Here is a 12,798-nt window from a genome sequence, read left to right as displayed (position 1 = left end):
CATGCGAACATAGTACAATGTAAAAACATGCAACAAATGAGGCAACCAAACACAGCGTCGTTTTATTCCATTTATTTTTCTAATCTTACTTCCACTGCTTACCTTTAAATTTTTCTCTTTTTACAATGACAGAAATTATATTTCCCCAGTAACAATTAGGAGTAGATCATTTGGGGATCTTCAAAAATAATATACAGCTGTAACCAATACTGTTATAATTTATACATTTATCTTCGAAAATAGGCATAAATTTAACTTTTACAATTTCTCTTTTCTACAATATTCTCTTTTTTAATCTTTCCATGTCACATAATGGCAAGCCATGCACTACTCAAGTAGTGATGTTTGTGCCTTGAGCAAACTTTCTTTGGACACTGGAAGTGAGCGAGAGAGAGAGAGAGAGAGAGAGAGAGAGAGAGAGAGAGAGAGAGAGAGAGAGAGAGAGAGAGTTCACAAAAATGACAATTTATATTTACAGTTTAGGTTCTCATCATTATAATTTAACAAACTGACAGTCACATGGTCAGTGCTTTCCCCAGGGCTCATCATCAGGTTAGTTTAGAGGCAAAGTTTGAGACACAGAGGCACAGTGTTTAGACTAGCAGGCCAGTTGTTTGTTGATTTATCACAACAGGAAATGTTACCAAAAAGATCATGGACCCTGATAGATAAAATGATCAGTTTGAGTCGAAACATCGGTCTTTGGTCATTTTTGAAAGCGGTTAAAATGGAGAAATTTGGTGGTTAAAGTGCAGTCACTTTCAGCTCTGCTAAAAGGGAATGTTTAGTCAGCTCTGTGGTCTCACTGCCTGTGCCGGTCTTGTTAGTGCCTAAACTATCTGTCAAAACATGAAGCAGGGAAAGAATTAAGTGTAGCATTGCCTGCTGTGTTCAAGTGTCGTCCCATTTCCTGTTTGTAATGCAAAAAAAAGGATTCAGAAAGAATAAAATCTGTTGGGGCAAACCTCCCGTTACACTAAAAGGCAGGAAGCTGGACTCAGCAAAGCCTTGATATGAGGTTTTAGGTGTGTTGACATTTGTGAGGTCTCACAACTCCACTAATGGAAATTATAGCATATGATGTGTCAGTCAAAACGTAGGTCAAACGACTGAATCAGAGATATACAATAAAAGTCGGTGTTTCCATGCAGGATCTGACTCCGAAGACAACAGTAGAGACTGCAGACTGTGCCATAATGTCTAAAAATCACGACCCTGAGGAGGTCACAGCAACGTCAGCGTAATGGAAGAGCGCCACGACCTCGACAAATGACCGCACCGAGCGGTCGGAGTCACGTTCAAGCTTGTGAGTCACCCAAACACTTTTTCTCTCTTCATTTGATATATTCTCCCAAAGATTCATTCATAAATCCCCTTGTGAATTCAAAAAATTGTACAAAGATATATTCAGCAGAACAGATCACAGAGTGTAAGTTGTGTCAAATGATGAATAAATATCTGCATGTGATTTCAAACGAGGAAAAAAAAAGAAAAAAAAAAAGAAAACTGATACTGTACACGCTACATGCTAGAGAAGAATACAGGCAGCTGTCTCTCAGCATAAGACAACAAGAAGAAATGTTCTTTTCTTCCGACTATAAAAATACCTAGAATCTAGAATGAGTGTAGAAAAAACTTTACATGTACAAGTCATTTACATCCAAGGCCATTTTTCCCCCATGGAGTGGCAGGTGAAGAAGAGCAGTGACGTAGAGGTGAAACAGGGTGAAAAATAGGAACTCCTTTTTAGCATATTGGTGCAAAAACGCCATGCTGTTTGGACAAAAACAACATTCTCGACTACCTTTCAGCTAGAAATCCGTTAAGATGTCTGGTAGGTATCTTATGTCCAGAGTCCAAAAAAGTGATGGCTGCACTGTACTAATAAGCAGTCCGAAATCAGTCCTTGAAAAAGCAGATGGTGCTTCAGCAGAGGAAATAAAGAGCAGGATCGCTTCATCTGCCCTCCACCATTGTCCACTTTCTCGCCGAGCATTATTGCTACCAAAGTCTGCCACGTCTCTTCAGCATCATAACTGGTCTGGAAAACGATAAAGCTGGTCGATAGACAGCCAAAAAAAATTCCCAATGGCTGAAAAAACAATATGTAACTGAAAATTAAACTCATCTTGCAAACATTTCTGTAGTATTCTTGAATATTTCCAATTTGACATTGAAATTAGTGTGCAGTAGCGACAAATCCCCATCTTCATTTTTGATTTGATCCCTTCACAATAAACGTCTTTTTTTCTATCGACAAAACAATAATGAAATCAAAACAAAACTTAGTGCAAAGTACAACCATTTGATTATTCACATACAACTGGTCAAATATCAGCATTTTTGCAGACAATAAATCACTTGTGCAGCAAAAAAAAAAAAAAAAAGGTTGGTTACCTGGATAAGCTTGCTCCCCGTTACTTTCACTCAGCAAGAGAACACTGGAGTCAGGTGGGTTGTACTCAAACAATAAAATAAAAAGAAACTACACTACAATTCCCATAATCCCTCATTAGTTTCCCTTCATGCTTGGTTCAAGTGTCTGAAGTGAACGTGTCAGTAAAAGCAGGTTATATTTCGTCAATAACAGTACCCCGTCTACACTTAGTGAAATTAGTTTGAGAAATTAGATTTTTGTGCCAGGGAATGATGGGAAATGTAGTCTTTTTTTCCCAGCCCACCTGAGCTCCGGGACCCTGTTTCATTGTAAAACAACAAATGAGATGAAGCAAAAATATAACCCACCCAGTTCCTTCATTTGGGACAAGGAAGCTTATATTACTCGCTAGTGTCACCAAGCTTTTTCAAAACCTTAAAGTAACACTGCGCAAAGAAAAACAACACTCACACAAACACACACACACGCACACAAAACCCTCAGGGCATTTCTCCTTCCCGACCTTACAGAAACGTCCCTCACTTGGGTTCACTGGAAAGACAGTTGGTTAAAGGACAGAACACGCTGTTACAAGGACTGGTTGGCAGCACCGCAAGCTTTAAATACATTAAAGACTCATTAAAAAGAGGAAACTGCTGCTCCGATCTCCTGCCCAGGGCTTCATACGGCTTTGATTCAGCCCCCATACAACCACCATCCCAGGCAACCCTTCCCTGACTGAACTGAGGCATGTATGTATGGCATGCAGAATGAATGAATACTTGGATCACCTTTCATTTAAGGCCTTTCGGTACTGTAGAATTGTCTTTTTTTTTTTTTTTTAGCTCAATCAAATATTGACACTTTGTTATTTGGGAAGGATTGACTACTCTTTATATGATACTGACCTCTTGCACACATTTACACATTCACTCACTCAACAAGGGTCCCTCTAGCCAAATGCATGGAGGTCACCAGAACCCAAGTGCTCACATACGCTCACAAATAAGCACAAACCTCGAGGGATATCCAAATGAAAATTGCTTATTTTCACTCGTGGACTTCTTAGTAATTCTCCTTTTTCTGCTGGGGGTGTTTGGATGAGTTGAGTGCATCGTTGTTGTTTTCCTACCAAAATGATGTCCAAATATTTTTTTCATCCTTTCTTGGTAGTTTTATCTTTCAGCCAAGTCTCCGATATATAACAGCCTGAGGAGTCACTGTGCGTGGCCGTCTGGCTGCGTGAGTCTATTTGACCTCTAGGATGGAGGGGTTGCATTCCATGATGGCCACGATGATTTTGTCGATGTAGTCCTGGAGCCTGTAGTTGATCTCCTCCTGTTTGTGGACAGCCTCCATCAACTAGAAACAAAGAAATAAAAGTCAGTTAAGAGACAGGTGATTTCACAGAATAATAGCCGTGTTTCCATGAGGGGAAAGTCTCAGGCCACGCCCTCTCAAATGGCCGCTCACTCTGCGTGTCACCATTACAAAAAAAGGCCCCAGAGGCATTTACAAGACTCCGGAGGTGACGTATGGTTTTTGAATGTCGCGTCATCACTTAGTGACAGTTTTGACCGTGACCTCACATACTCGACGGATTTATCAAGGGAGACGCAACTGTGGCCGCCGTTGCTAACTGTGCACAACGTCAGCAGCTGATCATAAACAAACCAGCATGGCTAATTATGCACAGCGTCTCCGCTGATCATAAACAAACGGGCATGCTAACTGTACACAAAGTGTCCGCCGCTGATCGTGAATTAACCAGGTATCGCTAACTGTGCACAGAGTGTCCGGTGCTTGTTGTAAACACACAGAGATCACTAAGTGAACACCTCTTGCAGCAGCAGCACACACAGAGCTAACTGTTAGCCTATTAGCACTGTGCTACTGTGTACCTCGTTCTGCGACGCCGGACTGCACTATGAAAGGGCAGAAAATCCTGCCTTTGCAGGATCGCTACGAACGCCGGAAGGCAAAGAGCTGGCACAGATCCTTCCAGCAATATAACGGGGATTTGCAGGACCACACAATGAAGGGGCCTATGTTTATTGTCACTTGTGACTACTCGCCACTTCGCCGGCTTTTACAAATGGTACATGTTGTTGTGGTGTCAAGTACTACGTTGCATCCTGCTTAGCGTTCTATCCAATCAGCAATTAGGCTTTTTTCAGGGGAGAAAAACAGCCCTGCTCTTCGACAGGGCCAAAAAAAGTCAAACGATGGATCTCAACTCATATTCAAATTAGGATTGTTTTGGCGAGTGACACCGGCCTCATTCCGGGTATTCGACTGTAGTGGAAACACGGCAAATGCTTGCTTAAAGGGGCCATCAGGATGCTGAATTCCCTCCCAGAACTGCCCCCACATACTCTGAAAATTGACCCCCCCCCGGCCCAAATGGCACCACCCCCTTGTACAAACTCTAAAAAATCTTGCAAACCAAATTGCACTGTGTACAGTCAAATGTTGTACACCGACTGTTCTACACTGTATACATCTTGTATTTTTTGATAGACCTCACTGTCTATACTGTAAATACTGTTTATACTGCCATATTTATATTTATACTGATAAATTCTGTTTATACTGTGCCATATTGCCATAGTGATACTATTCACCATATTAATACCATTAATCTGTTCATACCGTCATATTACCGTCATACTATTTGTACTATTTACATCTCCCAGATTTGACTGTCTTTTCGTTAATGTCTTCTTGCTTGTATATATGTTTTTACATTTATATTTTATATCTTTTACTTATATTTTATATTTATATATTTCATGTTCATTGCTGTTTGCACCGGGGATAAGGGGGAAAACAATTTCAATTCTCTGTATGTCTTGCACATATTGCAGCATTGATAAATAAAGTTGACTTGACTTGACTTGATATTTTTCACGACTTCTTTCCTGTTATTCAGACCTACCTCTACACGAGACACGTTGTTGATCTCGGCTGCCAGGGAGTCAGAGAAGGAAGCCGACATCAGGTTCTTGGCTCCCTGAATGCTCAGGTTGATGATCTGGCCGTTTAACTCGTCGTTCTGCTCCTTCAGGCTGCGGTTGTCCTGGAGAGGTGAATGTAACACGTTATTAAAAAAACAGCAGATCCTAAAACCTAACAGTTATAGATTGTAGATGCTCAGAATGTGGGTGCTACCTGTTTCAGCCGTTTGATCTCCTGCTCCAGCTCGGCTTCGCGGGTTCGGGTCTGGTACTCCTGCAGCCCCGCGCCGGGCGTGCGCCCTCGCTTTGCTTCGGCCTCCAGCTTGTAGAGCTGTAGGTGCTCCAGCTGTTTACGCAAGTCTTCAATGAGCTGAGGTAAAAAACAAATCAAGAGGCATCAGTTAGCTTCCTGATATCAGACAGTGTAATCAACTCATTAAACCCATTTGCATCTTCAGTGTGACATTGCCTTCACTCTAACTGATATCCACTGAGGAGGGGGATTCGATTGTTCCCTAACCAATCTAATGTGCTGGTTTTGCCAGTGTTTTAACAGTGGAGTTGAGCAAAGTAAAAACAAAGTATGAGGTTGGGTGATATTAAAAGACATGTTGTCTATGCTAACCCATTTAGACCGGATGCAACGTTTGCATGTATATACCTTTAAGACCGGGAGAGACGTCTATTTGTTTTGGATGATTTGGCCGTTTTTAACACACAAAACCAATTAAATGGAACAGGATTAGTTGAAATACATGTGTGGAAGGCGAAAGGGGAATAAACAAAACAAAAAATTATTCCGCTCCCCCACATGGAAGAATGTGAAAATAATATTGAACAGTGACGAGACCATCCAAAACATGCATTCATTCACATCTATGGCAGACAGTGATGGACGAGGGGAGCAGCACAGAAGCTGACTTCAAGGTTATTGACAATAAATCTGACGATGACCCAGACTATAATATGCCTACAGACCTGTAGTTTACATCTGTAGTTACAGTAGGATTATGGCTTACACTAACTGCATACACTGAGAACAAACTAGGATATAGTTGTTGCACTAAGTTTGTTTTATTGAAAATATGGCTCACACTTTTTTTTTTTGCTGAGACACTGTAATAAATCTTTCATTATTTTTTTGTTGTTGTTTATTGATGTTGTAAAAAATTTAAATGCAATTCTGGGCAAAGGCAATGATTTACAGTTAAAGGCAAGTGTTTAAGTTTTCAGATGTTTTTTTATTTCAGATTTCTATCTGCTACAGAGGCTGAGAAATGAATTATTTAGGAAACAACTTTCTGTGCAGATTTTCCCTAAACCCTCCGGTTTTGGGAGGTGGTTTTGAAACAATGCTGAGGTTTTAGAGGGTGTTTTTCTAGGCAAGTCTTAATGGGTTCATTAGATTGACTGTTTTTAAATGAGAAACCGCTTCATGTCAAGATGCCAGACGTATCATCAGCTTTTCACTCAGTAAAGTTATCAGGAATGTTATAAAATGAGGGGTGTTGGGCAAAAACTCTTAATTAATTCAGACAGGAACATCTGACCAAGGTTATTATAGTTAACGAAAACTAACGAAATAACGAAAACTAGAATTGAAAAAACATTTTCGTTAACTGAAATAAAAAACGATAACTAACTGAAACTGTATTGTGTGGTTACAAAACTAACTAAAACTAATGTCCTTAGTTTTCGTCTTTGACAACTTTTTTCATACATAAACCTTTTTGGTTGATATGAAATCTATTTCATCTATCTGGTTTTATGACTTAGTAAATTCATTGGGGCTGAGATGGATAAGACAAAGGAAATAAAGGAAACATTTATTGTGACCTTATTGAATCTGGCACCCAACAAATACCCCATTACAAAAAACTAAAACTAATAAAAACTAAACTAAAACTAAGCATTTTCCAAAAAATAAAACTAATCAAAACTAGCAAACTCACTCTAAAACAAATTAAAACTAACTGAATTTGAAAACAAAAATTGACAACGAAATTAAAACTAAAACTAATGAAAAATCCAAAACTATTACAACCTTGCATCTGACACATGGCAGGGATGCTGTCAAACTCTATGCTGTACTGTAATAGTTTGTACAGAGAGAAACCAGTCCCACCTCCTGAGTGCACTCCTTCTCCTTCTGACTCTGGTGGCGCTCGTGGCTCAGCTTGTCAGACATCTTCCTACGGGACTCCGTCTCCTCCTGCAGTCTGTCGGACGTGACTTCTGTCTCATCCTGCAGCTTCCTCTTCTCCTGGAAAATTGTACCAAAAAAAAATAAATCAAAAGGTGAGGGCGAAGAGTATTAAGACGGATGAGATAAGGATCGATGAAAGCAATTAAACAACCCGGGAGAGGAGATACTGTTGCTCTCACCTCCTCTAGTCTCTCGATGTTTGCTCGAAGACAAGGAACACAGGACCTCAGCTCACTGTTCTCCTCGTCCATCTGCTGCAGCCTGAGAAACAAACACAAACCCACATCAGAAACCCACAAAGTAACAACAGATACTACACAACAGTGAAATAAGTGAAAATCAGTGGCAGATTTGTGCCAGAGGGTGGCAGTGTAGATCCATTATAGCTTTAACAAACAATATGTCAAACGCTGGCCTCACAATAAACAAATGTGTTTCTAAAATGCAATTTAATCCAAAACAGTAAACACGTGAAACAGTAGAAACTTCTCAGTCTATTAACACTGACAAATTTTGTCATAACCATCCATTTAAAATGATCATAAAGTATCACAAACATCTAAAGAGGTGCATCTCAATAAATTAGAATATCATAGGAAAGTTTATTTATGTCAGTAACTCAATTCACAAAGTGGAAATAACACATTATACAGATCCATTACACACACAATGAAACAATTAATTTATTTAATTTATTCTAATTATAATGATTATGGCTTACATTTTATGAAGACCTAAAATTCAGTGTCTCAATTTTTTTATATATTACAAAACACCAATTTTGAAAAGTATGTTTAATATGGAAATGTTGGCCTCTGAAAAGTATGTCCATCTATATGTATTCAATACTTGAGATGCACCTGTAGATTTTTACGTTCTTTATAGGCATTTTTTACTCATCACAATAACATACAGTATATAAATCAATCCGTTGCACAGTAAATAAATGTTTAGATTTTTTTTGCCACCAAAGATTTTAAAACCAACCAACTTCTCTGCTCACCTGGCCTGCAGGTTCTCCAGCTCCAGCCCCCTCTCCCTCTCCAGTTTAACCAGAGCCTCCTTGTGACGCCGGGTCTCCTGCTGCAGTTTCTCGTCGGCGTGGAGCTCCTGCTCCTTCAGCTGCTCCTCCAGGGCGTTGGCTCTGTGCACCAGGTGAAGGTTCTCCTGGCGCAGCCGTGAATGCTGCTCCCCCGACGCCTCCGACTCTTTTTCCAGCTCTGCAACTCGGCGCTCGAGTAAAAGCACCTGGGAAAAGTGCATATTTAAAGCTTAGTGACATAAAAATGTATTGTATTGTAAGTAAATTGTTTAACTGCCAATATGAAATGTTTGTTCTTCCTTTAACATTTACTGCATTAGGTAAAAGCGATATGAGTAGAGAATAGATTAAGGGACTCCTCTCGTTTAGCGATATGAGTAGAGAATTTGATATTTAAAAAATATATATTTTATCACCTCGCTTTCAATTTTTTAATTTTATATTGGAATGATTGATTGATTGATTGATTGATTGATTGATTGATTGATTGTCTTTATTTCGAACATGCAAGCAAGTAAAAAAACAACAAAAAAAGCAACAAAAAAAAAATTGAGAAAACAGACACTTTCTGCAAGCTCGAAAGGGAGTAGGAAGAAGTAAAAAAACGTATTGTATCCTACCCCTTAACAGGTCTCTATATCTATATACATATATATATGAATAATCAATATAGTCACATACAAATATTATAAACAAATATATATATATATATATATATATATACACACATATACTAATAACAATTTATATTACATTGTAAATAACTATACATGTATATTGAAAATTACTATATAAATATAAATATTATAAACATAAATACAATTACCAATGCACTTTTATATTTTTTCCTAAATATTTTATCTGCTCCTTTTCAATCTTATATTTTATATTTGAATGTAATTTTATATATGTCTCTTTTAAATGCTTTTAATGATTTGTGAAAAGCAACTTGAATTGCCCTGTTGTTGAAAGGTGCTATACAAATAAACTTGCCTTGCCTTGAAAACTTTAATGTGATGTGAAAGATGAGCTGTTGCTGGAAGAGATAACCAGTTAACTTGCTGACAGATAAACTCTCACCTTGTCTGTGATGTCGTTGTCAGCGAGCTCCAGGATGTCCCGCGTCAAGTCGCTCATGGTGTCCAGAGTCATGGAGCTGTTCTGGAGGAGGTGTCTGCACACGGAGAGGAAAAAAAATCATAAATCCCTAGAGCCACTTCACATTTGACAAACTGCTGTTTTTGAATGCCAAACAAACCATCTATTACAATCACTACCGAAGTATGAACCCTAGCCTACTGAAATCTGAACTGTTTGGCTTACCTTGCTACTTTCTTGCTAGACAGCCTTTTGCCAGCGCTGGATGGGGAAAGAGAGCAGGAAAAATGGTCAGGAAGAGAAAAAGGATAAAGGAAAAAGCGCTATCTCCTGGTATTCGTCCTATCCAACCCCCGTCCCTGTCTCTACTAGTAGAGGAGTCCCATACACAAAAATGGCATACTGAGGAGGTTCTTTACTAATCAACCACTTGGTTTTCATTAAAACTAAAGCTACAAGATATTCACACATCACAGCAATCTAACACAAACACAGCAGCATGTATTAACGGTGTCTAAAAAGTGCTGATTTAGGATCAGTTTTGACCTGTGATAGGCTTATGGTGGGTTCACACCAAACACAAAGGGAATTTCTACCAGTGTTAAGATTCTCCTGATTGAGCAATAGTCCATTCAGAAAACAAGCATTTTAAAGTTGTTCACTTGTCATCTTGCGGACAGACCTGAGCAAGCATGAATTCTGACTGTTTACAAATCAGAATCATGATGCAGTCATTTTGGCATACTTTTGATCCATTTATTGCACTAAAAATCACAGCAAAATCTTTTTATTTTGGGCTTTGTTTGAGTTTATAAACCCAGGCATGGCAGCAATTGAAAAAGTAGTTATTTCCGCCATGGAAGGAAACACTGTTGGTATCTACACAGGGCAAAACATTTACTTCATGTTTGGTGTGAACACAGCAGTACAGAAACTAAAATAGTTAGAACAAACCCCAAAATAGGGACATTTATAGATTTCTAAATACAGATTAGAGAATTGATGTCCTAATGCAACCTCAGTTGTTTAACAGGTTGAATAGGATTTACTTATTACTAAGTTTCTGTAATACAGCTTCTGGTCAGTAATCCTGGATCAGCGAGTCTGTTCCGATAAAAGCAGGTTCTTTGAAAAGCTTTTCCTCCACTAACAGCAGTCATTCTGCATCAATTCAAATGAAGCATGAGGACAATGACATGAAGAGCAAAACATACTGAAATACACACCACTCACCTGCGATACCTGCGGTAATTGTTCATATATCTACAATTTACGAAGCTTATGTTTATAATGCATGAGTGAAAAATCATAATTTGTACAGACTGTAACAATGGAGGAGTGCGTCGGAGCCACTGAAATGCCAAAATGAGTTTTTCCATCAATAAATGTTGAATATTAAACACTGCAAGTCACACATTAAAAGATGGTGCGGATGAAAAGAGATTGGGGACAGTGGGCTTAAAACACACGCACAAAATAACAGAATGTGTGTGTGAGTGTACAATCTGAAACATAGCACACACCATGTTGTTGCTAGTCCAACACAGCATGCACACAAGATGAGGACATGCATGGTACCGCATCTAATCAGCACTGCAAACACATTCACACAGCTGATAGCCGGAGTGGGTTGTGAATGACGTGTTACCTAGTCATCTCTAGGAAATTGAGGCGAGTGGAGAGGTCCTCGAGACGACTTATTTGTTTGTGACACTGGCTACAGAAAAAGTCCAGCGCCTCCTCCCTGAGGAAGCTCTGAAAGCAGTCAGGGAGAGGAGCAGGTGCACTGGAGAGAGGAAAACAGGGAGGAAGAGGAGGAGGAAGTGGTGAGTGACGGACAAAGAAGGGGGCGCTGAGGTGGGGCAGGAACACCTCTCAGGGGGTGAAGGAGGTGTTAGTGAAATCCACGGGAGAGTTTTAAAAGTGTTGAGGAATACAGTGGGAGAGGAATACAGCGAGACGTGAAACAGTCTGCAGTGTGGCTGTGATTTGTTTTCTGGGTTAGTGTGGGGACACAAAACATTCAAGAATGCGTCGATGTCTCGTCAGCGCTAATGAGATTTTCTTTCCCTGCTGACAAACATTCTTGTCTATTAAAACCTTGGCATCTTGCCTCGACCTCAAGAAACCTACAGAATGGTTACAAGTAAGTCAAATACATCAAAACACCTTTGGAGCAAATAAATGAAACACCCAGCTGATTGTGTCATTGTTATGAGCCTGTACCCTCTCCTCACATCGCCTCTGCCAGCTGATTGTTCATTCAGGGAGCGAGTCAGGTCTGAATTATGCAACACGCTGGCACAGGTTCCTGTTTATGAGAAAGCACGGCGTGGCCGAGTCTGAGTGAGTGTCACTTGATGATCATATGCGCCTGTTGTACTGAGACAGTGTGAAGGAGAACTTTGTTAAATAATGCCGACAGTGATGTGTCTTTGTGGAACAGTAGGAACCCAACAGTGCGTACATGCAGTCAAACACTGCGATATGTAGATAGATAAATGTGGGGGTGTGTGTAGGCAGCACTGCTACATGTGCCAACAAATGAGCATGATTGGCTCAAAGCACGGTGACGCATCCGCACTGAGTGGGTGAAGTTTGTGGGATGCAGTTATTTTTTTGTGTGTATAATTTTTTTTTTTTTTTAGCTGAACAACTACCAACTTCACTACCATGTAATCTTTCACATGCAGGATGCAATTCTTAAGTTATATTAATTTAATATTTATGACGCCTTGTAATATGCTGTTGTATAATGTATTATGTGTTTTGCATTAATTTTCATTATTATGATTTATTTAATTCTCCTTGTTATTATTATTATTATTATTATTTTTATTTGCTTACAAGTAATGAAATTAAGATGAAAAAAAATATAAATATAAATTATTATAAATTACGTCATTTGTCATTTGTTAATGTTTTTCTTGGGGTATTGCAATTTTACTTAATATTGTTTATTCCTGAAATTAAATAAAAAATTATTTGAGGATACATAATCTTTCACATACAGTAAGAAATTCTTAAGTTTTATTAATTGATTATTTATGACACCTTGTAATATGCTGTTGTATACTCATAATTTATTATCTTCTATTATTATTATTATTATTATTAG

General features: G+C 39.0%; 1 protein-coding gene across 1 annotated transcript in view; it reads right to left on the bottom strand.

The window, feature by feature from the left end:
• Nucleotides 1-57: 57 nt before the first annotated feature.
• rab11fip3 (RAB11 family interacting protein 3 (class II)) overlaps nucleotides 58-12,798 on the bottom strand; it is a 40,566-nt gene continuing 27,825 nt past the window's right edge. The window contains exons 6-14 of the mRNA XM_059324325.1: nucleotides 11,329-11,466; nucleotides 9,906-9,941; nucleotides 9,663-9,756; nucleotides 8,544-8,788; nucleotides 7,720-7,801; nucleotides 7,460-7,597; nucleotides 5,549-5,704; nucleotides 5,316-5,456; nucleotides 58-3,739 (exon numbers count right to left, since the gene is read on the bottom strand). Coding sequence (XP_059180308.1) covers nucleotides 3,626-3,739; nucleotides 5,316-5,456; nucleotides 5,549-5,704; nucleotides 7,460-7,597; nucleotides 7,720-7,801; nucleotides 8,544-8,788; nucleotides 9,663-9,756; nucleotides 9,906-9,941; nucleotides 11,329-11,466 — 1,144 coding nt within the window. The 3' untranslated portion in view covers nucleotides 58-3,625. The remainder of the gene's footprint in view (nucleotides 3,740-5,315; nucleotides 5,457-5,548; nucleotides 5,705-7,459; nucleotides 7,598-7,719; nucleotides 7,802-8,543; nucleotides 8,789-9,662; nucleotides 9,757-9,905; nucleotides 9,942-11,328; nucleotides 11,467-12,798) is intronic.

Source organism: Centropristis striata, chromosome 21 (genome assembly GCF_030273125.1).
Source record: "Centropristis striata isolate RG_2023a ecotype Rhode Island chromosome 21, C.striata_1.0, whole genome shotgun sequence".
Classification (NCBI taxonomy): domain Eukaryota; kingdom Metazoa; phylum Chordata; class Actinopteri; order Perciformes; family Serranidae; genus Centropristis; species Centropristis striata.
Note: the sequence above shows the minus strand (reverse complement) of the source record. Positions and strands in the feature narration are given on the sequence as shown.